This window comes from Azolla caroliniana, unplaced genomic scaffold, assembly GCF_043228905.1.
Source record: "Azolla caroliniana isolate FFs.n. ecotype wild unplaced genomic scaffold, voAzoCaro1.0.p SCAF_2, whole genome shotgun sequence".
In the NCBI taxonomy this organism is placed as follows: Eukaryota; Viridiplantae; Streptophyta; class Polypodiopsida; order Salviniales; family Salviniaceae; genus Azolla; species Azolla caroliniana.
In genome coordinates, this window is record NW_028230437.1 from 27,879,030 (window position 1) to 27,900,838 (window position 21,809).

General features: G+C 39.5%; 1 protein-coding gene across 2 annotated transcripts; it reads right to left on the reverse strand.

Moving 5' to 3' along the window:
- Window positions 1–1,740: 1,740 nt before the first annotated feature.
- On the reverse strand, window positions 1,741–21,180 carry LOC147868006 (SAND family protein). 2 transcript variants are annotated; one of them, XM_087315936.1, is made up of 15 exons: window positions 21,022–21,180; window positions 18,409–19,134; window positions 6,863–6,942; window positions 6,700–6,771; window positions 6,583–6,622; window positions 6,387–6,488; window positions 6,186–6,307; window positions 5,955–6,087; window positions 3,320–3,411; window positions 3,109–3,190; window positions 2,916–2,980; window positions 2,530–2,817; window positions 2,288–2,379; window positions 2,113–2,177; window positions 1,741–2,015 (listed from the first exon to the last, which is right to left on the reverse strand). In XM_087315936.1, exons 2-15 carry the CDS (start codon window positions 19,132–19,134, stop codon window positions 1,920–1,922), a joined length of 2,055 nt encoding a protein of 684 aa, XP_087172062.1. In that variant the 5' UTR covers window positions 21,022–21,180; the 3' UTR covers window positions 1,741–1,919. The 2 variants fall into 2 exon arrangements, with proteins under 2 accessions (XP_087172062.1, XP_087172061.1); XM_087315935.1 differs by having other exon boundaries at window positions 18,409–19,149.
- Window positions 21,181–21,809: the final 629 nt, after the last annotated feature.

Consider the following 21,809-nt stretch of genomic DNA (forward strand, 5'->3'; position numbering starts at 1 on the left):
ATCAATTGTCTACTGCTACTACTATTCTCTCATAAGGAGAACCCCATCAAATGATCATTGAAGTTCTCAAAACAATCATATTACCAATCTTTTTGGCGAAGGGGAAGTAGCACTTATAACATCTGTGTTGATTCAGCAAATTATACGGAGAATGCATCACAAGCTTTCCCCATATATGTGCTTACAACAGGAGCATTGCATATAGATGCATTGTGTATAAATGCCTTTTATTTGGGGAAAGCACATATTTTGAGCATTGCGTATAGATGCATTTTGTATAAATGCCTTTTACTTGGGGAAAGCACATACATGAGCACATATTTGGGGAAATTATATTTTGCTCAAAAGGCATCTTTTTTCCTTATGAAAGGCACATCTCGACATTGATTCACTTGTAGTGTGATTGGAAGGGTCTTGTTTCTATTAGATGATATCAAGTGTATGTATGAATGAAATAATGGACATTATTCCCATGGGTCAAAACTGGTTTCTTTATGGACAATAAAAATTCTAATTTTAATTCTAATTGTAAAAGGGGCAATTGATATTCAACAGTAGCAATGGGCCCGGTTTCGGCTCAAATTGAACTGAACCGTTAAACTGTGGCTTAACGGTTTATTGGTTCAAAAATAAATAAACCATTTGGTTTGGTTTCACATGTTATGATTCGGTTTGTTTTCGGTTCGGTACGGTTTTGAATTTCATGGTTTAACGATTTAGCGATTTCAGTTTTTGTGGTTTGGTTTAAAGGTTTAAAGGTTAAAAAATAGGGAAAAATACTAGGATACCCTTGGAAGTTCCAAATTTACCAAACTACCCCTATGTCCAATAAAATACACTTTATAAAGTAATTATACACTCAAATCTACAAGCCCTATTTACCAAAATACCCTTAAAATACAAATTTCTTTACTTAAGAGATTCTTTGGGTCCTTTGTACTTCCTTTATAAAGTATATTCTTTTGGACATAAGGGTAGTTTGATAAATTTAGAACTTCCAAGGGCATTCTGGTAAATAGACGAACTTCCAAGGGTATCTTGGTACTTTTCCCTAAAAAATATTCTTAAATTTTCACCTCTAGGCTAATTTTAAACCTCTAGGCTTTAACTTATTAAATTTTATGTACATTATAAGCAGAGTGTCCTTTTGATGTATGATTATCAAATTTATGATAAGTATGATGACCAAATTTATAATATGTATGATGACTAAATTAATGAAAGGTATGATGACCAAATTTATAATAAGTGTGATAACTAAATTTATGATAAGTATGATGACCAAATTTATGATGATTTTCTCACATAAATTCATAATATGTATGATAATCAATATCTCAAAAAAATGATTTGGTTTGGTTCTAAAATTTCCGTAAACGGTTTGGTTTGGTTTTTATGATAAATAAATGGTTTGGTTTGGTTTGGTTTTAAGGCCGAGAAACCGAACTGAACCGGGCCCATTGCTATTCAACAGTTACCATTGTTTAAGCTCCCTCTCTCAACACAAAGCACAAGCACAAAACTTGAAGGGAACTTCAGCAAAAATGCTGAAATAAAATCCCATTACATTTCACTCTTTTTAAGAAAATGTCACCACAAGTTTTCTTTCACTTGAAAGTCAAGAAAAGACATTTTCTTTCAATACCAAGACAAAACATTTCTATTTTTCTTTCATTTGATTAAATGGGAACTACTTAGAACAAAAACATGTGCACACATTTCTAAATTTGTGAGCACAAGTGGTCCATATGGCAGAGAAAATTACTATAAAATGCAAATGTATGTATAATAGTACAGATCTCTTATTTTTGAAATAGTGAAGATGTTTACATGAAATGCTCAATCAATTGAGCAAAAAGATTTTGATGGGTATCATGGAAAAAACGACCGGTTTAGGGTTTGTGAATGGAACTACTCACTTACCAATTGAATGGGCTGGCTCCTACAAAGAAGACATCATTCTCCACATCTCGGATCCATTGACATACACGATTGCAAACCACTATCGCAGAACTCTACATTATCAAGATCAATTAGTAAAAAACATATTATTATTTAACAAAACTTTGGATGTGTTAAGGTCTCCCCACAAGTGGGTTTGATAAGACATACCTTCTCTGCCAAGGGATCAAACGCTGCAAAAAATTCAAAATCGCCTGTACTCCAAGCCAATAGAACTGTCATAGAGAAGGTAACAAAATCATGTTCACCTACACTGGAATACGCTGTAATAGCAAGTTTAACATCATGATCACACAAACACTTATAACGATGTTAGCACAAATACCATGATTTTCATCTCTTCTATACTGCATTTGATGCGGTCCAGCAGGAGCATTGTGTATAGATGCATAGAGTCTCTCATATGCACGGAAGAGCCTGATTAAAAAATAATGGAATTGACACAATTTTACATAATTGAATTTACCATTACTTGCAAAAACGAGATTTCCATAGATGGAGAATTACTATTTGTTAAGATATTGAGTCTTTTCATAGTTTAAATTGATCAGAAGAACCATGTTGCACCTTTTCTGTGATTGTGATGTGTGCAAAGGAGATGAAAATTCTGATGACACATATTGGTCTAGATAAACACTTCGATATATGAAATGCCAGAGACCCGCCGCACCACCCACACCAGCCTTCTGCCTAATACTTAAATCAGTAGTTTCAGGTATCATTCGGGTGGGTTTTGCTAGGGAACCATACAAAAATTCACCGGGTAATTCCTCTACACGTAGGCCCCCTCTTGCCACTGAATGCACAATGTCATCTAGAACACGAGCCTCCGTCAGAAAGCTCTCAACCTTTGTCCTACAAATATTAATTAATAAATGTAAAGAGAAAATATTTCTACTTTTCTTGAATTCATAACAAAAATTCGTAGCTACCAACCGCTTGGATCATGATACCTGCATGCTTTCAGATGAAAAAATGCATCTGAATTTTTAGTGATGAATATCAAGCAAGTATCTTTCTGTCACAAACCAGTAAAATATGAAAGTAAGACAAGAAAGTGTAAAAATAATGTTTCAAAACAATATCTTGATGCAGGCACAGATTGGTATGCATAATTAATAGTAACTACAACTAATATTTACTTACATTGAGGTAAGTGACATAAGCATACAGAAATGCCATCGCATTATAGTGAGGAAGACAAACCGGAGAGAATGATTCAGTTGTTCTACAAAGATGCACAGGTTCCAGATAAGCATAAGGTACATATTGGAAAGACAAAACTGAAATCAAATGCACATCCATTCAAACAAGGACACCTTCACAAAATAAATTCTGTAGTTTCAAGCAGCCTCACCTAAAAGACTCGGATGATGACACAAAGTTTGACAAAAGCAGGATATCATCTGAATGCAGAGATGCTTTCTGTGTTCCTACAAGACTTATAACCTGCAAACAGTAAGGTCATTAGAGCAACAAAAAGAGTAGATTCTACATAAAGTGATATTATGTTTATTGCATAAATTGAAGTCTTCATATAAAATGGTGCAAGATTTATAGCAGAAGAGGCACAAAAAACCAAGCCAAACAAGGATAAACTTAAACTCCATATCTGTTCATTAGAACAAATCAAGAGTTCTAACTTCAAATCTGGAAAGAATCCCTTTAAAAAAAGCACAGAGAAGAGGGTATAATATGATTATATAAAAGAAAGAAAATAAATAAATAAAATACATTTTGACATGCAAAAGTATGTGTCATCTTCATGTAAAGAGCAAAATCCTCGACTCCATCATCATGAATAAATGAAGGTTTGTGTGTCTGGCACATTACTCAAAGCCTAGTTAGTTCTTTGTATTCACTTACCATCTTCATCTGCTTAATGCTTTCTCCTATGACCTTTTTAGCATCAGTATAATGTTCTGACATTCCTTCTGTTCTCCACCAAAAGGAATTTTACCTCATAACGAGATTTTCATCAGCCTATACTGAAGACACACATGCCATGGAAAAGAGATGTTTAGTGGACCGGGACAGCAATGGCTGGTTTTCCTGTCACATTGAGGGTTTTATGGACGTTCAGTGTGCCTGGATTTTACTGCATTGTTGAAGTGTTTGTAGGTAATCACCCTTCAGAATTGAAGGCTGGGCAAAGTGAAACTATGTTGGAAATCTGTTTTGCATCATAGCAGTAATTGGGGAAATTAACTCAACGATTTTCGTTTGTATTCCAGCCATACTCAGAGCTTGAGTTCTGTATGCGCTCAAAGAAACTCCACCTAAAATAAAACATTAGGAGACCTCATGAGCTGCCATTGGCCAAAAAATGTTCGAGACCATCAAAACGAAGGATATCTTGGGAGGTGTGGAGGGAAGATACGTTAATGAGGAAAAATAACAAATTGATGGATTGTTTGTGGAATGAGGTATAGAGCAGCTGATACCAATCTCTATACCAAGAAAGAAGATAAGTAAAAAGTGGTAACGTGCAGATAATATGATGTCCAAGAGTTTTGGAAGAGATGCAGGATGATAAAGATTGGAGCTTCAAACGACTGAGCTTGGACTGATGCAGTACAGCCTTGGACTAGATAAAGTATACCAAAACCAAGGGCAGATGGTTATCTTGATATGGTTTACCCTGCACTTCTCACATTGGGTTCACCACTTTATTTCATGAAGTGCATGTTGCACATGTGTGCCCTCTACCGACCGGTGGGGCCAAGGAAGCTCGAGGAATGATGAGGCAAATAAAGCTAGTTATATGTTGACTCAAGTCTTAATTTACGATGAAGTGAAGTAGCTTAATGAAAACTAGTTAGGTTTATTATGAAGAGGTGTGAGACTTGAAACATAGATAATGTAATCAAGGAACAATCCTTCAGGAAAGCAATCTGGTATGAATCTCAAAAACTATGCTCATGTCAGAGGATTATTCTATTTTCACGTGCCAAGTTAGTAAGTATGGATACTCGATTTTACTATGGTACACATGTTCCTTATCTACATTAAAATCTATATTTCAAACCTCACATCTCTTCATAATAAACCTAAATAGTTTTAATTAAGCTACTTCACTTCATCATAAATTAAGATTTGAATCAACATAATATAGCTGGCTCTATTTTGCATCATCATTCTTTAAGCCTACTCAACCCTGCCGACAGCGCCTATCTGTGCATATGCAATGTGCACTTCACAACACAACAACTTGGCATTCACTCCAATGGAGATGAATTTGAAACTAGCACGGAGGATTCAACAGTTAGACAATCATCATTACTCAAAGTCTCTTGATTTATGTGGTATTTGGCTTGATCTTGCCTTTGTTCATGCAATGCTCTGATGGTGTTTGGCTATAGATTGAAGAAAAATCATCCTGAATAGGATTACCAGCTTAGAAAGGCATTACTTGTTTGGACATAGTGGCTCTAATTGGTGTAAGTGAGTGGAGTAAGTATCTGGCAATGTAAAAGATGGCATGCGTTTCAACATCTGATAAAGTGTGATAGGAATCTCAAGTCCATTTTGAGTGGCCTGGATCAGCTCGGTAGGACATCTCAGGCTGATTGCTTTGTGAATCTTCTCTGATAAAATACAACTGTTATAGCTCACTCTATCTATCTCATTCACTATGTTTTCTGCCTCTCTCCATTCGTAAACTTTCATCAATGTGCTAATAGCTAGTAACTATGTATATCAGTTAATGTATGTCAGCAACACAGTCTGTCACATCACATCGGTTATGTTTAAGTTTGAAGAAAATATTCCACTTCTACAAATCCTAGAGAATATTACAATCAAAATATACTAGTCACGTTAAGTGTGTTACAATAACATTCAAAGCATCAACCTGCACCTCCTTTAAACCCATTGTAACTGCAAAATTATAATAAAATAGGTAGAAAAGTGTCCTTTACCAACACCAGTAAAGATCAAATTCTACAAATTTGTATCATCATGAAAGATATACAAAGAAAAACGCAATGCACCTTTGTATTAGAGAGAAGAAGAGCAAATAATAGATCTGAATCTGCCACATCCTGAAGTGCAGCTCCCACAGCCTGCCTTGATGTATGAGAGAGTGGAAGACAAGTATATGAATGTAAAAAAGAAGCAGGATTCCTGACAATATTAACCAAGATAGCTCAGAACCACTTCCATAATTCGGTCCCTTTCTAGGTTTCGAAACATAGCACAAATGTTTGGTTGTAGTTGCTCACCAACTAAAACTATGTATCAGAGATGAAAAGACACCTTCCGTGCCCCCGAGTAATGGCCTCAGGTCAAAATTTGCATTTTTCACAAAGCATTTCTCCAAAGATTTAGTCAAAATCAGCAATAACTACATCAGGCAATTCATAGCATTAGTAGGCAATGGTCTAGTAAAAATTTATATAGCTTAATCACAATAACTAGTAGACCTGCCCATGAAGAAGCTCTAATTGCTGCCGAAGGACCTGAAATGGTTCGTCTGTCGCACTGATTGATACCAAATAAATAGGTCCTTTGACCAAAAATACAACCTATTGGCATGCCATAACATTATACAGCATAATGAAGTATTAGCACATAGAGTTGTGACTTCCAAGCATTATGAACAGGGGACATAAAACTTACCTGATGATCACCAGATTTTATGTATCTTATCCGATCACCACTAAAAGTTTTACATTCTTAGGGTTAGCTTGACTGGAGACTTAAAATGTAGTTAAATGAACAAAAAATTCAATATACCTATTCTCCACGAAAGAAATTATAGCTTGTAGTGTTGCAGAGAATCCTGCAAGCTTGTGTTCATCCCCATATCTATGTAATGACATGTGCCATGTTGTAAACTTCCTTCCTGAAGATCTTCAGTAAATTTGCTACGTAGTTAAACATTATGGGATCAACGTACCTCGAGTAAATAGGCTTGCCAGCATTACTCAAGATAAAAAAGTGTTTCTTATGCTTTCGCCATGATGCACTGCCATCATCCTACAGAAAAAGAACATAAAAGTAAATCCAATGATCAAGCTACACTATGCAAAAAAAGAAATGAGACATCCATATTAAAAGCTTTAAAAAGTAGCCAGTCACCTCCTTTACAAATGAAGATCCTCTAGTATAAAACACAAAGGTTTCAGTTTTTTTTGGTTTGATCATTTCTGAATAAAAGTGGCATCTCAGCAGAACCATAGTTGAGAATGGAGTATGAAATTTATCAGGACTGCAAAAAGCATAAAGTATGCAACATTTATTTATATTGCACATAAACTAGCTATTTTTTACAAGAAAGGGACTGGATATATTACTCTAACAAATTGCACGAAGGATCTCAACAGTATAGCTGGTATACAATGGACTGATCCCTCCTAAACAGCTTAAGCATAGGTGGGAAGTTTAACACATGGTTACCCTTAATTTAAAGGTCTTAAGCTCCCTTAAACTAACTCAGCTCATAGTTGATTTCACTAGAGATTGTTGCTCTAACTTGTAACGTTATACTTAAGATTGCCTGATTGATACAACAGACGTGAAAATCCTCAATTACAGATGATTGTTAAGGAGGAAAAGACCGAGAATAAGTAGCAGCTACAGGAGAAGATAGTTCAGAGACCCAAAACAGAGACGTACAGTTTATTTTGGTTTTCGTTAGAGAGCACACAACTAGCACATTTACACAACTCTATAAAAAGCGTTTTCCTGATTTGGCTGAAAAGATCGTATAGCTTGTAATATTATACTTAAGATTTCATGATTGATACAGCAGAAGTGAAATTCATCAATTACACAACTAGCACATTTACACAACTCTATAAAAAGCGTTTTCCTGATTTGGCTGAAAAGATCGTATAGCTTGTAGTGAAATTCATCAATTACAGACAATTGATAAAGAGGAAAAGAGGGCCGAGAATGAGTAGCAGCTATAGGAGAAGATAGTTCAGAGACCCAAACAGAGATGTACAACTTAATTTGGTTTTCTTTAGAGAGCCCACAACTAGCACATTTACACAACTCTATAAAAAGGGTTTCCCGGATTTGGCTGAAAAGATAGTAGAGGATTCACAGATCTCAACCTGTCCTGTCGTTGGCCGTGAGGATGCTAATACTGAATATTATTAGGGGATAGAGATTTTCTCTGAGGTAATCAAGCATATCGATGATATGTATGCCCACCAACAAACAGTGTAGGAGTAGTTGATTTGCCTTGCTAATAAATCACGTAGAGAAGGCATTTGCATCACAATTGATTAAATGTAAAAATTACTTTTGCCAGAGGTGCAATTCCAACATGGTGTTTAAAGATCAATCCAAGATTTGCATGCAAGGTCAATATCAAAATAAAGTATCAAGAAGTACACTAGCATGTATATTATCTACCTCTTTATGACTTCTCCACATATGAAAATTACCACAGTTATGAACATAACACAAGTTGTGGATTATAGTGATCATGATGGTGTAAAATGTCCTAATTTCTTATCTCTTATATAGGTAAAAATATATTTTGTATTCCATTGTATAGGACATCTAGCTTCAGGTTATTTTCTGTTACACAGAATGTGTTTACACCAAAGCTTTAACAGGTCATTCACTTATCCTTATCCAGCTCATTTCAGAGCTCCGTAAGACATGAGGGGTTGAAAGAATGTGTGTAACAAGCCTTCTGCTTATCACATATCACAGAATCCAATAAGACAAACAATTCCAACAATGAAAAAGCAACAAACCAGACAAAGCTCGAGTTTGGCACTGATTCTGCAGTCAAAAAACAAACAACCATGTCTAATGCACACAACTGTGAAAAGGCTGCTTCTCAACTAAAGGTTTGAGTTTGCTGAATGTTGGGAATAAAGGGCCATCGTGCCTTTTATTAGTGCACGAGTGTGAACGCACTCGTAGCACACTTTTGAGTTGTATATACATAATATCTAAAAACCAAAAAAAAGAGGTACACTCTTTTGTACCCAAGACAGCGTGCATCTCTCTCTCTCTCTCTCTCTCTCTCTCTCTCTCTCTCTCTCTCTCTCTCTTTCTCTCTCTCCTTCCACACACACACAAACTCTCTCTCTTGCTCTAACGGCTCTCTCTGTCGCTGTCGTCGTCGTCGCCGTCACCGTCGCCGTCGTCTGCAGCCGCTGCAACCATCGTCGTCTGCTCTCTCTTCGCTCGCTTCCTCGTCTCTCTCTGTCGCCGGCTAGTGTCGTCGCCGTCGCCGTCGCCGTCGCTGCCGTTATCTGCGGCCGTCGCCGTCTGCCACCGTGCAGCCGTCTACCGTCTTCTGCCGTCTGCTGCCACCGTCTGCCGTCTGTTGCCGCCGTCTGCCGTCTGCTGCCGCCGTCTGCCGTCTGCTGCCGTCGTCTACCGTCGTTTGACGACTGCCACCATCACCGTCGCCGTCACGGGGTGTTTTCTTCTCCGTTTTTCTTGATGTGGTGAAGTGCCTTTTTCTCGACAAGTTCGTGGGTGGGTTCTTTTGGTGTGCTCGTCCCGTGCTACAAAATGCCGATGTGATTGCGACACACACACAAACTCGGCTAAGTCTCGAACCCATTTATCTTACCTTTTTTTTTCTTATTGACACCACAATGACGTCTAGACGGACTAAGGAACTTAAGGATATACAAGACGAGGTTATAAGTAAGGAGGACTTTTTAGATATGTTTAATCGTTTAACAAAAATAGAGATGGATATGAAAAAATGGGTGAAAGACACCGAAACCCACAAGAAAAAAGATAGAGAGGAAAAAGACGCCCTCAAGGCCGAAATAGAACAACTTAAAGTAGAAAACATCGACCTTAAAAAACAACTTAAGGACATCGAGGGATCTCGAGAAGACGGTGAAATATCCTCTATAGAGGATATAAAGGACGAAATTAAAAAAGTTAAAGAGGAAGTTAATAATAACATAGAGTTAGCTAAAACGGGTTGGGTAGATGTGGTTAAAAGAAACATTAAAAAAGAAATAAAAGATGAAAATATTGTTAACACCACCCTTGAAGAAGAGAAAATGCGTCAAGCCCGACGCTTAAATGTACGTGTCACTGGGCTCAAGGAAGGTGCATCCCCAAATGAGGACGCACAAACACTTGGGAAAATGTTAGGGTACACAGAGGCCCTACCTATCACCAAAGCATGGAGGGCCGGGCGTGACACAACTAGGAAGAGAGCCTTAGTCCTTCAATTCAAAGACTTAGACTCTAGAATCACTTTCTTTAAGAAGAGACCAATCCTTCGAGGAATGGATGGGGACCCCATCTATCTCGATGAAGACCTCACTAAGATGCAAATTGAGCATCGCAAGAGTTGTATGCCACGAGTTATGCAAGCTCGTAAAGAAGGCCATCGCGCCTTTTACCGAGACGGGCGAGTGATCATAAATGATCGCACTACTAACTGACGGCGTGTGGCCCATGTGACAGAAAATGCACTTAGGATGACCCTATGGAATTGTAATGGCGCACTCTGGGCACACCCCGGCCGCCTAGAGGAGATACTAAAGGTATCTGATATACTTTTCTTGGTAGAAACACATCAGAGCCCAAATAGAGGACTCCCACGGGTCGAAGGATTCCGTTGGGAATCCGCTTTTAGACAAACCTCACGTCGACACACTACTAGCGGATCTGGAGGTGTCGCGATACTATTTCGTAGAGAGCTACATAATAGGATAGAAATAATGAAGATAGACCCAGAAGCTCGTTTTATGTGGGTGAAAGTCTCCACAAGCAAAGACCATGTAGTATTTTTCGCCATTTGTTACTTTCCCCCAAAAGGATCCCGTTATAATATTAGTGGCTTGACGAGATTAGTCGATGAAGGAATGCCACATGGGCCTTCTCCATACGAACCCCTATCGGATGACATAATCCAATATTCTTCCCAAGGAGAAGTATTTCTTGTAGGAGACTTCAATGCGAGAACCCAATCCCGAGAATGCACAGTATTTCAGATGAATAGAAACCTAGAAATGGTAAATGTTGATCCTTTAGACATAGGCACCACACGTAGATCAAAGGATCAAGGTGCGGACGCCACGAGCTTTGGCCATCATCTGCTCGAACTTGGCAGTCGGCACCAGATGGTCATATATAATGGTTTAGCTAAGTGGCCGGGCTCGGAAGAGCTCACATGTTTCCCACATGAAGGAGGGGAAAGCACAGTTGACTATCTAATAGGCCGCCCGGAAGCTACCCACATGATTAACTCCTTCCGAGTGGCCCCATGCCCTATTGGCGCAGACCATAGCTTCTTATACTTCGAGCTAAAATGTGATATCTCTAAGGTCACCAAGTCTAGTCAACCATGCCATCACACCACAATACATTTCACACATGAGCTCTCTGACATATACTCTCAACATGTTCAGGCCCATCTCCCCTCCATTGATCCCTCTCTACCGTTAGAAAGCCTTAGTACAAAACTCACACACATCCTTCACTCCGCAGCAGCTAGCAGTTTCCCATATACAAAACACTCAAATCAAGGTAGATCAGGATCAATGCCACAAAATAAATGGTATGACGAGGATTGTAGGGACCTACATAGACAACTTACAGTATCGCAACTCAATGGTAGTATTACCTCCACACAAGCTCGCAAAGAAATGCGTAAGATGACACGTCGTAAGAGACGAGCGTGGGAGGCATCCCAATACTGGGAACTCTACCATATGCTCATGAGTAGCGATTGCGCCACGGCATGGAAGAGACTACGGGAGCCAAGACCACAAACACCCATCGAAGATCCCGAAACTTGGCACACATATACAGAGAGAGTTTACCAAATCCCAAACCAACCACCTTTTCCAATGCCTTCCACACCCCGGCCTACCACGGGGACACTTTTCACGACCTCTAGGGTCATGAAGGTCATAAAGAAATTACAACATAGGAAGTCCATGGACCACACAGGATTGCGAGCAGTACACATTATATATGCGAGAGAGTGCCTAGCTCCTTGCTAACTCTAATCTTCAATCGTGCCCTTGCAGAGGGTTTTCCACCACAATGGACTATGAATACAGTGACCCCCATACATAAAGGGGGGGACCCCATGGACCCAAATACATATAGGACCATTATGATAGGCCATACCCTTGCTAAGTTATATGGTGCAGTAATGGAAGCAGAGCTTAGCGACTACATGGAGACCCTAAACCTTCGTGCACCTGAACAAGTTGGCTTTAGACGAGCCTTCTCCACTATTGATCACATCTTCACACTTAGATGCCTAATTGACCAAACTAGGGCTCGCAAGAAGAGATTATATTGTTGTTTTGTAGACTTCCGCAAAGCCTTTGACACAGTCCCTAGAGATCGGTTGTGTGATAGACTTAAAAGCTTGAGGATACCAGATGATATGGTATGGGCCATCTACGCACTATATGAACAAGTGTCCGGGTGTGTCCGATGCCCAGGTGGCCTATCCAATCGTTTCACTAGCACTATTGGTGTAAAACAAGGTTGCCCCCTATCACCGACGCTTTTTGGGATCTACATTTATGAGATCACAGATTTTATTGCTCGTGAGGGAGGCACCGGAGTGGTCCTTGGGGATACGCAGGTTCGTATCTTGCTCTATGCGGATGACATAGTTTTGCTCTCTGAATCCGAACACGACCTATAGAGGCACCTCAATGCCTTAGATGACTTTTGTGTACAACGAGGATTGGTAGTGAATCTAGGGAAAACGAAAGTCCTTATCTTCCACACATCGGCCCAAATTAGAGCTAAGTGTCACCTAACTATCTCCCATAGCCCAGTCGAGGTGGTTGGATTGTACGTATATCTCGGAGTCACTTTTAGTGCCCGCTCAGGTAAATTTTCAATGACACAGGCAGCGAAGGATAGACTCACGAGAGGACATGCATCCCTCTCACTCCTAGAGAGACAATGCCACCAAGCACACTTTCAAGAGCCACGGACTAAAGGGTGGCTCTTTGACTCATTAGTGACCCCCTCCCTCATGTATGCATCAGCAGTTTGGGCTCCAGGATTACCATCCTTCATGTGGACGCAATTAGAGAGACCATTGGTGATGATGCTATCACGCCAACTCCGAAGCAAATCGATTGTACCACATGACATTATTAGGGCCGAGTTCACGTTACCCCCAATGCTAGTAGAGGCACTTTTTCAACTTGTAGTCTTTTTTGATAGGATACATAGCCAACCACATGATAGAATATCTCATCAAGCCTTTAAGGCCTCTCGATCATTGTATGAGTCTGGCTATACTAGCTCATGGTATGGCATGATGGTGACTTGGCTTCTTGCGAATGGTCTAGACATTAATAACCTACCTCCCCTTAGGTACAACCACACGAGTGATAACACCTTAATCTCTCATGAGAACCGCAATAAAGTAATACGCCAAGAAATATGGCAAATTTACACTCGGTGTAAATGGATCACCCCACTAGAGCCACTCCCATCTAAAATGTCGTACTATAAGAAACACTTCATGCACTTCTCTGAGTTAGGTTTTATCATGCAGCCAAAATATCTAGATGTATTCTTACCACATGCACTAAGGGTTGCCATTGGACAACTTAGAATATCATCTCACCAACTTGAGATTGAAAATGGCCGTACTAGTGGAGTCCCTAGGGAGGAAAGGATATGTAGGTTATGTCACATAGAGATAGAGGATGAGTACCACTTTACATGCAAGTGTCCAACCTATGCCGAGATAAGGGCAAAATACCAAGACATACTTGGTTCGTCTCCCACCCTCCCCAAACTATTAGATACTCTAGATATAAAGAAATTAGGCAAATACATTCTAGAGCTAAAACAACACACAGAGAATAAATTACAAAATGTTGACAATAATGTTGCTAATGATCACGAACATGTAACAAATGCAGTTTTTCAGGAACCTGAGGAGACAATGAATGCCGACACACTTGCTCCACTCGGCCTTTCCATTGATGAGGCAGAAAACCAGAGAAGAACCAGACGTCCTCGGGTGCCGGGTTTCAAAGCAACTAAACGTGATGTGGAAGCAATATTGAAAATACGGGAACGTGAGCTACACCGCCTAGAAGCCATGGCTAGGGCACTCTCTACATTGGAACCCACATCAAGACCCTTTGACCCCCCACTTCTTTTCGAGAGGCTTGGGTGGAAATAAAATTAGGCTTAGTGTATAGTCACTTTCGAGTATACTACATATTGTACACTACTAGAACTCTTTTAGTTTAAGTTCTATTTTTTTTTTACTTAATTTTATTTTAGTTATGATGACTGGATAAATACTCTATTGTTGTAAACCAATTGTCTCATGGGCCAAATTTGGCCTTAGAAGACATTAATACATCTTTCTTTCTTTCTTTCTTTCTCTCTCACTAAGACTCTCTCCCTCTCTGTTTTTGACCTAAACCCTAATCCCTGCTCTGCAGAAAACCTTAAACTCTGCCTGCAGAAAACCCTAAACTTTTGTCTACATAAAACCCTAAACCTTGGCTCTGATACCAGTTTGAAGGCAGCACGAGGATTAGGGTTTAGGTCACCCCTCATCGTGAGTGGTTTTCAGATTACATAGGGGGTCGACATGGTGTTGTCCATCTTGGGGACAACTATGCATGTGAAATTGCAGGTATTGGCACTGTGCAATTACAGTTTCAGCATGGTTCTGCTTTCACACTTCAGCATGTACGGCATGTACCTCAGCTCAAGAAGAGCTTGATTAGCATAGGACAGCTAGATGATGATGGATTTCACACAACCTTTGGTGATGGGAAATGGAAGATTTGTAAGGGATCTAGAGTTATTGCCAAGGGTAGTAAAAGTGATACTTTGTATCCTCTCCATGTATCTAGTGTGAGTGACCATGTTGTTGCCATAACCAAGCAGCCTAGTGTTTCTTTGTGGCATGGCTGGTTGGGACACATGAGTGAAACTGGTATGAAAGTACTTTCTCGTTTGGGTTACTTGCCGTGTCTTCGTTATGCTGATTTTGAACATTGTGATCATTGCATTTATGGTAAACATGTACAAACATCTCATAAAAAGACTCTTTCGCTGAAGTCGTCCCCGCTTGAGTTAGTACATTCAGATGTATGTCAGATGCCAGGGCTATCATTAGGGGGAAAGAAATACTTAGTCACTTTTGTCAATGATGCTACACGGAAGGTATGGGTTTACCCTATTCGTAGCAAGGATGAAGTGCTCAACAAATTTCGAACATTTTTGGCATTAGTTGAGAATCAAATTGATAAGACACTTAACTGTCTTCGCTCTGACGATGGTGGGGAATATGTGTCCAAGGCCTTTCAAGCATTTTGTGACAGCAAAGGGATAAAGAGGGAACTCACTGCCCCTTATAATCCACCCCAAAATGGAGTTGCAGAGCGTATGAATCGGACTATTCAAGATAAGGTCCGTACTATGCTGTCTCATGCTGCGTTACCCCATGGTTTTTGGGCAGAGGCTGTTATGACAGCTGTTCACTTGATTAATCGGTCACCTAACAGGTCTTTGGGAGGGGGAATACCCCAAGAAGCGTGGTCGGGCAAGCCACCTTCATATGTTGACTTGAGAGTGTTTGGCTGTGAGGCTTTTGTGCACATTCGTAAAGAACAACGCAACAAACTTGAGCCAAAGTCCTGCAAATGTATTTTCCTAGGATATGGTGACGAGGGTGAAATGGGGTATAGATTGTGGGATCCCGAGAAAAGAAAAATAGTACGCAGCAATGATGTTATCTTCCGGGAAAATCGCATGCATAAACAACCCGAAAAGACTGAGGAAGTACATAGGGTTGTATTCCGAGAAGAAATACCTTTTAGACAGGAAAATGTGCCTGCTGTACAGCAGCAAACACCTGCTGTAAAATTACCTGCAAATGCAGAAAATGAGGTTGGAAATGATCAGCCAGTCTTTGCCAATAATGATGAGCCACCAAATGTGCAAGAACAGCTAGAACAGCTAGAACAGCAAGCTGTGAATGCTGATTTGCAGGCTGAAATGCCTGGACTGCAAATTGGAAATGATGATTTGCAGGCTCAACAGCTACCAAACAATGGGCATTGGGTTAGGAGATCATCTAGAGTTACTAGACAGCCTGACAGATTTGTTCCTGATGCAAACAATGTGGCTGATTATGTCATGGTAACTGATTGTGGCGAACCGACTTTCTTCAAGGAAGCAATGGACAGACAGGACAATAAGAAATGGTATAAAGCCATGTTGTCAGAGATGGAATCTCTTGAGAAAAATGATACTTGGGATTTGGTGCAATTGCCTAAAGGGCAGAAAACACTTCCATGCAAATGGGTTTATAAAATGAAGGTCATTTCTGATTCCTCGCCAAAGTACAAAGCAAGATTGGTTGCAAAAGGATACAAGCAGGAATATGGAGTTGATTTTGATGAGATCTTCTCGCCTGTAGTCAAGATGACTACATTAAGAATCATTTTGGGCTTAGTTGCAGCTGAAGATATGGAGCTCATATGGATGTGAAGACCGCCTTTTTACATGGCGATCTGCATGAAGACATATATATGCAGCAGCCTGAAGGTTTTGTCACTAAAGGCAAAGAGAAGATGGTTTGTAAGCTCAAAAGGAGTTTGTATGGGTTGAAACAAGCACCAAGAGAATGGTATCATAAATTTGATGCATTTATGCAGTCTCAAGGTTTTCGTAGAAGTCAAGTGGACCATTGCTTGTACACCAAGAAGGCAGGAGATGGCAGCCTGATTATCTTGGTTTTGTATGTTGATGATATGTTGATTGCTGGTAAGGATGTTCATGCCTTGAATTCATTGAAGGAAAGCCTTCATGGCAGCTTTGATATGAAGGATCTTGGTGATGCAAATCACATCCTTGGCATGCGAATACTCCGAAACCGATCGAAAGGGGTACTCTTTCTATCTCAGCAGGAGTATATCTCTAAGGTTTTGCAGCGTTTCAATATGGAGGGGGGGAAAACAATTGGGGTTCCATTGCCTCCATATTTGAAACTCAGTGCAGAAGACAGCCCTACATCTGATGATGAGAAGGCTGAAATGGCCAAGGTTCCATATGCTTCTGCCGTTGGCAGTTTGATATATGCGATGGTTGCTACACGCCCTGATATTGCCTTTGCAATGGGAGTGGTTAGTAGGTATATGGCAAATCCCGGCAAAAAGCATTGGGAAGCGGTGAAAGGTATTATGAGATACCTCAAAGGTACAAAGGACTTGTGTATTTGCTTTGGAAAGCAAAAGGCATCTGTCGTTGGTTTTACGGATGCGGACTATGCTGATCACGCAGACTGCAGGAAGTCTACTTCTGGGTATGTGTTCACAGGAGCGGTCTCTTGGATCTCCAGACTACAGAAGTGTGTTGCATTGTCTACTACAGAGGCAGAGTATGTTGCTGCCACTGAGGCATGCAAAGAGGCTTTATAGCTTTCATATCTAGTGAGAGATCTTGGCATTACAGAGTTACCTATTCTTCATTGTGACAGCTAGAGTGCTATCATGCTAGCTCAAAATCCCGTCTTTCATGCAAAGACGAAGCACATAGAGGTGAAGTATCACTTCATCAGAGATGTACTTGACAGCAAGAACATTGAGCTTGTCAAAGTACATACAAATAATAATCCTGCAGATCTTCTCACGAAGGGTCTTCCAGCTGAGCGATCTGCTCATTGCCAACAGATGATGGGAGTTGGATAGATGTATGTATGTAGTTCAGCTTTGTACATACTTGGACTTAGCTGACTTTTTTTTTTTTTTTTTCTTCTCACGGCACATTGCCTTTAGGTGGGAGGTTGTTGGGAATAAAGGGCCATCGTGCCTTTTATTAGTGCACGAGTGTGAACGCACTCGTAGCACACTTTTGAGTTGTATATACATAATATCTAAAAACCAAAAAAAAGAGGTACACTCTTTTGTACCCAAGACAGCGTGCATCTCTCTCTCTCACTCAGACTCTCTCCCTCTCTGTTTTTGACCTAAACCCTAATCCTCGTGCTGCCTTCACTGAATTGATATATTCAAAAAAACATACAATACATGCATGCAATTCTTCATGCACTCTCAAACCCCAAAAATAAATTCAGGCTAAGTAAATAATATTATATTCTAAAGGTTCTAACAGCCCAATAACTCTATTATTATATGCGTACATACTAAGCAACCACATTACAGAATTTTCGATATCAATTGAGTTATAAGTGGACAATAACAAAAATAGTGTATAGGTAATGTGAATGTAGTAAAAAAGGATGATAAAGAAACATCTGAAAAGAAATATAGACTGGACTCTTTATATTCTCCCAAAAATATTTTTATTAAATCATATGTTCTTTTTTTGATATACTGAATCTTTATTTGAAAGTCAAATGGCACTTCACCTTCTTCAAAGAAAAAGAGAGGAAACAATACACATCAGATTCAGTTTCATAAGATAGAAAACTAGCTTTCAAAAGACAGCAAATCAACAACATTTAAGTTAAAAATGGCAAACCTCATCATCATGTCTCTTTCCGGGGATTAGATTTGTTGCCAGAAAATCTCCATAAATTGATCCTTTGAAGGCTGATGCTTCTTCCTCATTCAATGTGATTTCCTCCATGCTTGCCAAAGTGTTATTCGATTCACAAATGATCTCAGATGATTGATATGCCGTGGTGAATCCGTTTTCACTTTTTCCTTCTGGTGACTCTGAAATGTGTTTATGATCAAGTAATGTGGTTACAGGAAAACCTCTGCCTGCAACAATTTTATCTGGCTCATCAAACCGTCCTACTTCTTCCAAAGAATTACTCTCCTCAAAATTAGATTCCTCACTTGCGTCATCTCCAGAATCTTCTTTTCTTTCAGACTGATAGGGAGAAGGTAGATTTTCTAAACCTTGTTCAGACTTTTCCCCCAAGTAAGTCGTTGAGTTGTTGATATACAAATCTTTGATTTCTGGTACATAACTTTCGTTACATTCACCACTCTCAACATTTCCAGATATCACATTACCATCATTTGCCTTATTTATGAGACTTCCTTCCTTGATGCTTTTATCAGATGACTTAAAATCTTGGTCTTCTTGCTCGGGCAAATAACACGGTTTTTCATGTCCAGTGCTCTTATCAAATAAATCTTCATAGGACAGGGAAATGCCTTCTGGACTCACACTTGTGTCTTGGATCTCATCGATGTTCCTGATGACGGTTGCATCTGAAGAATCTAACTTGGACATCTTAAGAACAAAGTTCTAGCAAGTGTTATTTATTCTCCAGCATAATTAGAAAAGAGAAAAATACAGTGGATCAAATATTATTTCTCCCTCTCTCTTTATACCATTAATTGTACCATGGCCTCTATAGCGTTGTAATTTGATCACAAGGAAGCTACATTGGGACACAACCTAGTTTAGGTACATTTAATTTTGCATTATTTTATCAGACTTCGATGAAATTCACGTAGATGTAACTTTTGGCCTCATAGGTGGCCTGATGAGAACATCAAACATATCATCTTTTGAGTAGGACCCAGCCTTCTAGACCACGATTTCAGCACCCTTGTCATCCACAGATAAAGGCCAGTATCTCCCGCCATCGCAGGTGCTTCTGTCATTTCGGAGAAATCTCCATTCTGGATTGACCTGTGCTAGAGATCTTTCGAAGACAAAAAAGTACAATATATCTGGCTTGACAATCTTACATGCATCGATGATGAGATTCTTTAGTAACATCTTTATTCTATTTCTATTTACCTTTTCTTACATTGTTAAGTTTATTTCGGTTTGCTGTTCTCAAATATTGACAACATTTTAAGATGTAATCTCTTACTTGGTCTTATAAGCCATTTGACATCTTAAATGAGATTAATATTATCTTTCTTTCTTATTTCTCTTTCTCTAGAAATTGGAAGAGGCCAGGAGAGTTTCATACCCTTCAACTAATTTAGATGTACATATTGAAAGTAAACAGCATTAACGTCTTAAAATTAAGAGAACCCAAGTTTGATCCTCGCAATGGGTTAGTTCCCCCTTTCTTTAAGATTCTCATGAGTCCCTTTCACATTTTGAAGGCATTAATATAGCATTCATTTCATTACAGTTATCTCTTTATATATAAGATCATACCATTCCTTATACCCCAGATATCAGTGGATAGTCTTCAATTACAACATTTTTGGGTCTTATATGCCACTTTGGCCTCTTAGATGCCTTATTGTGCTATTTGCCAATACGACCTAGGGTATTCAGGGGTTTAATCCCTGACTTCTGTGTCTTCAACAAACAACGACTATTAACTGACCTACAACCACTTTTTCATCTCTTCCTCTCCCTCTCCCTCTCACTCATTAGACCCAGAGACAACATTGATGGGGCTCGTCAGACCAAATCCATCCATGTAGAAAAGATCCCTCTAGTCATGTGTCATACTTAATACCTTGTGCATATGATCCTCTGGCCTAAAGAGAGCATCCACCCCCTTTTAGTCCCGAGTTGCCCCAGTATTACGTTATCCTTACTTTTTGTATCATGTCTTTGATTTATTTTTCGTTGTGAATAACAGAGAACATATTCAAATATACATGTCATATCACAAACCAGTTTGCTCTGGACTCTAGATGCCAAAAGAAAAAGATATTTCCTTTCACTCGTTTATCAATTTATGTAATGCTAAACTTATCTGCAAATTTTCAAATTTATACCTTCTCCATTATTTTTTCATATCTGCACTTGAATGCACCTGGGTCCAAATCTCATTATGTCCACTCCTTTAGTAGATGCCACTTTGGAATGTCAGGTTGAAAGCATGATGTTTTGGTCTCTGCCCTATAACCCTATCAGGTAATCTTCGAGAATTCTTGGGTTGATAAAAGATTCTAATTGCATATTATAAGTCACGTGTTCAAATATTACATTTCCTTAAATTTCCTGTGGATCTGAACATTAATAGTACATCATCATCTCTCATAGGCCGGTTTCTACCTCTAGTAGATGCCAAAAAAATAAGGCTTTTTTGGTGTCAGCCTCTCTATCTTCTGTCTACTTCTGTATAAAACCTCTCTATCTTCTGTCTCGGTCTCGGCAAAAATGGGGAGAGACCGAAAAAAGAAAGCTTCTCCGACATACCTGAAGTAGAAGGAGGCAGAGGTGCGAGGTCGAGGAAGATAAGCAGCTACTCGGATCTGCGATCTCGCAAGCAGATCGCCATGACGGAACACGCACAGAGAGAGAGAGAGAGAGAGAGAGGACCTGCAATATGAAGAAGAAGGAGATGGAGGAAATAAGCGATAAAGAATTAAATGAAAACATGTACATACATACACACATACATCAACATGCATGCATGCATGTACATACATATTATGAAGTGTTGTTATTATGTATGTATGTATGTATGTATGTATGTGTTCAACTAGAGAGAGAGAGAGAGAGTACAATGGCATGTTTCTCATGTGGCTTGGATTGACTCACGTGATGTTGGAGTTCTAGTAAGTCTGTGTGTGTGTGTCATTTAGGCATTGTTCTCTTCTCTGTGTATGTTGTCATTCTTGAACTTTCATGTCCTTTCCTTGGTGAGTACCTTTGCTCTATGATAGTGTAAAGTATCTCGATCCTTTTGTGAATGAATACCTACTACTTTCAAGGTGGTGATCCCACCAAATCCCCCCCCCCCCCATTGATGATGCTCAAAGTTGCGATACAATAGCCCCAATGGCTTTAGCGATGGCCATTCAAAGCTCGTTTGTGTGTGTCATTGTCTTTGACCGTTATTGAGATCCTCAACATTGTAGTATGGCACAAGAGAGTAGAGATATAACAACCCCAATGGCTTTAGCGATGGCCATTCAAAGCCCGTTTGTGTGTGTCATTGTCTTTGACCATTATTGAGATCCTCAACATTGCAGTATGGCACG

Bases quoted from the DNA above. Each gene is read 5' to 3' on its own strand.
- LOC147868006 (XM_087315936.1), bottom strand. From the start codon at position 19,134: ATGTCCAAGTTAGATTCTTCAGATGCAACCGTCATCAGGAACATCGAT. The intron at 6,772-6,862 runs GTACGTTGATCC...GTCATTACATAG, and splicing joins GGCAAGCCTATTTACTCGAG to ATATGGGGATGAACACAAGC. The intron at 2,178-2,287 runs GTATTTGTGCTA...TCTCTATGACAG, and splicing joins TAGAAGAGATGAAAATCATG to TTCTATTGGCTTGGAGTACA.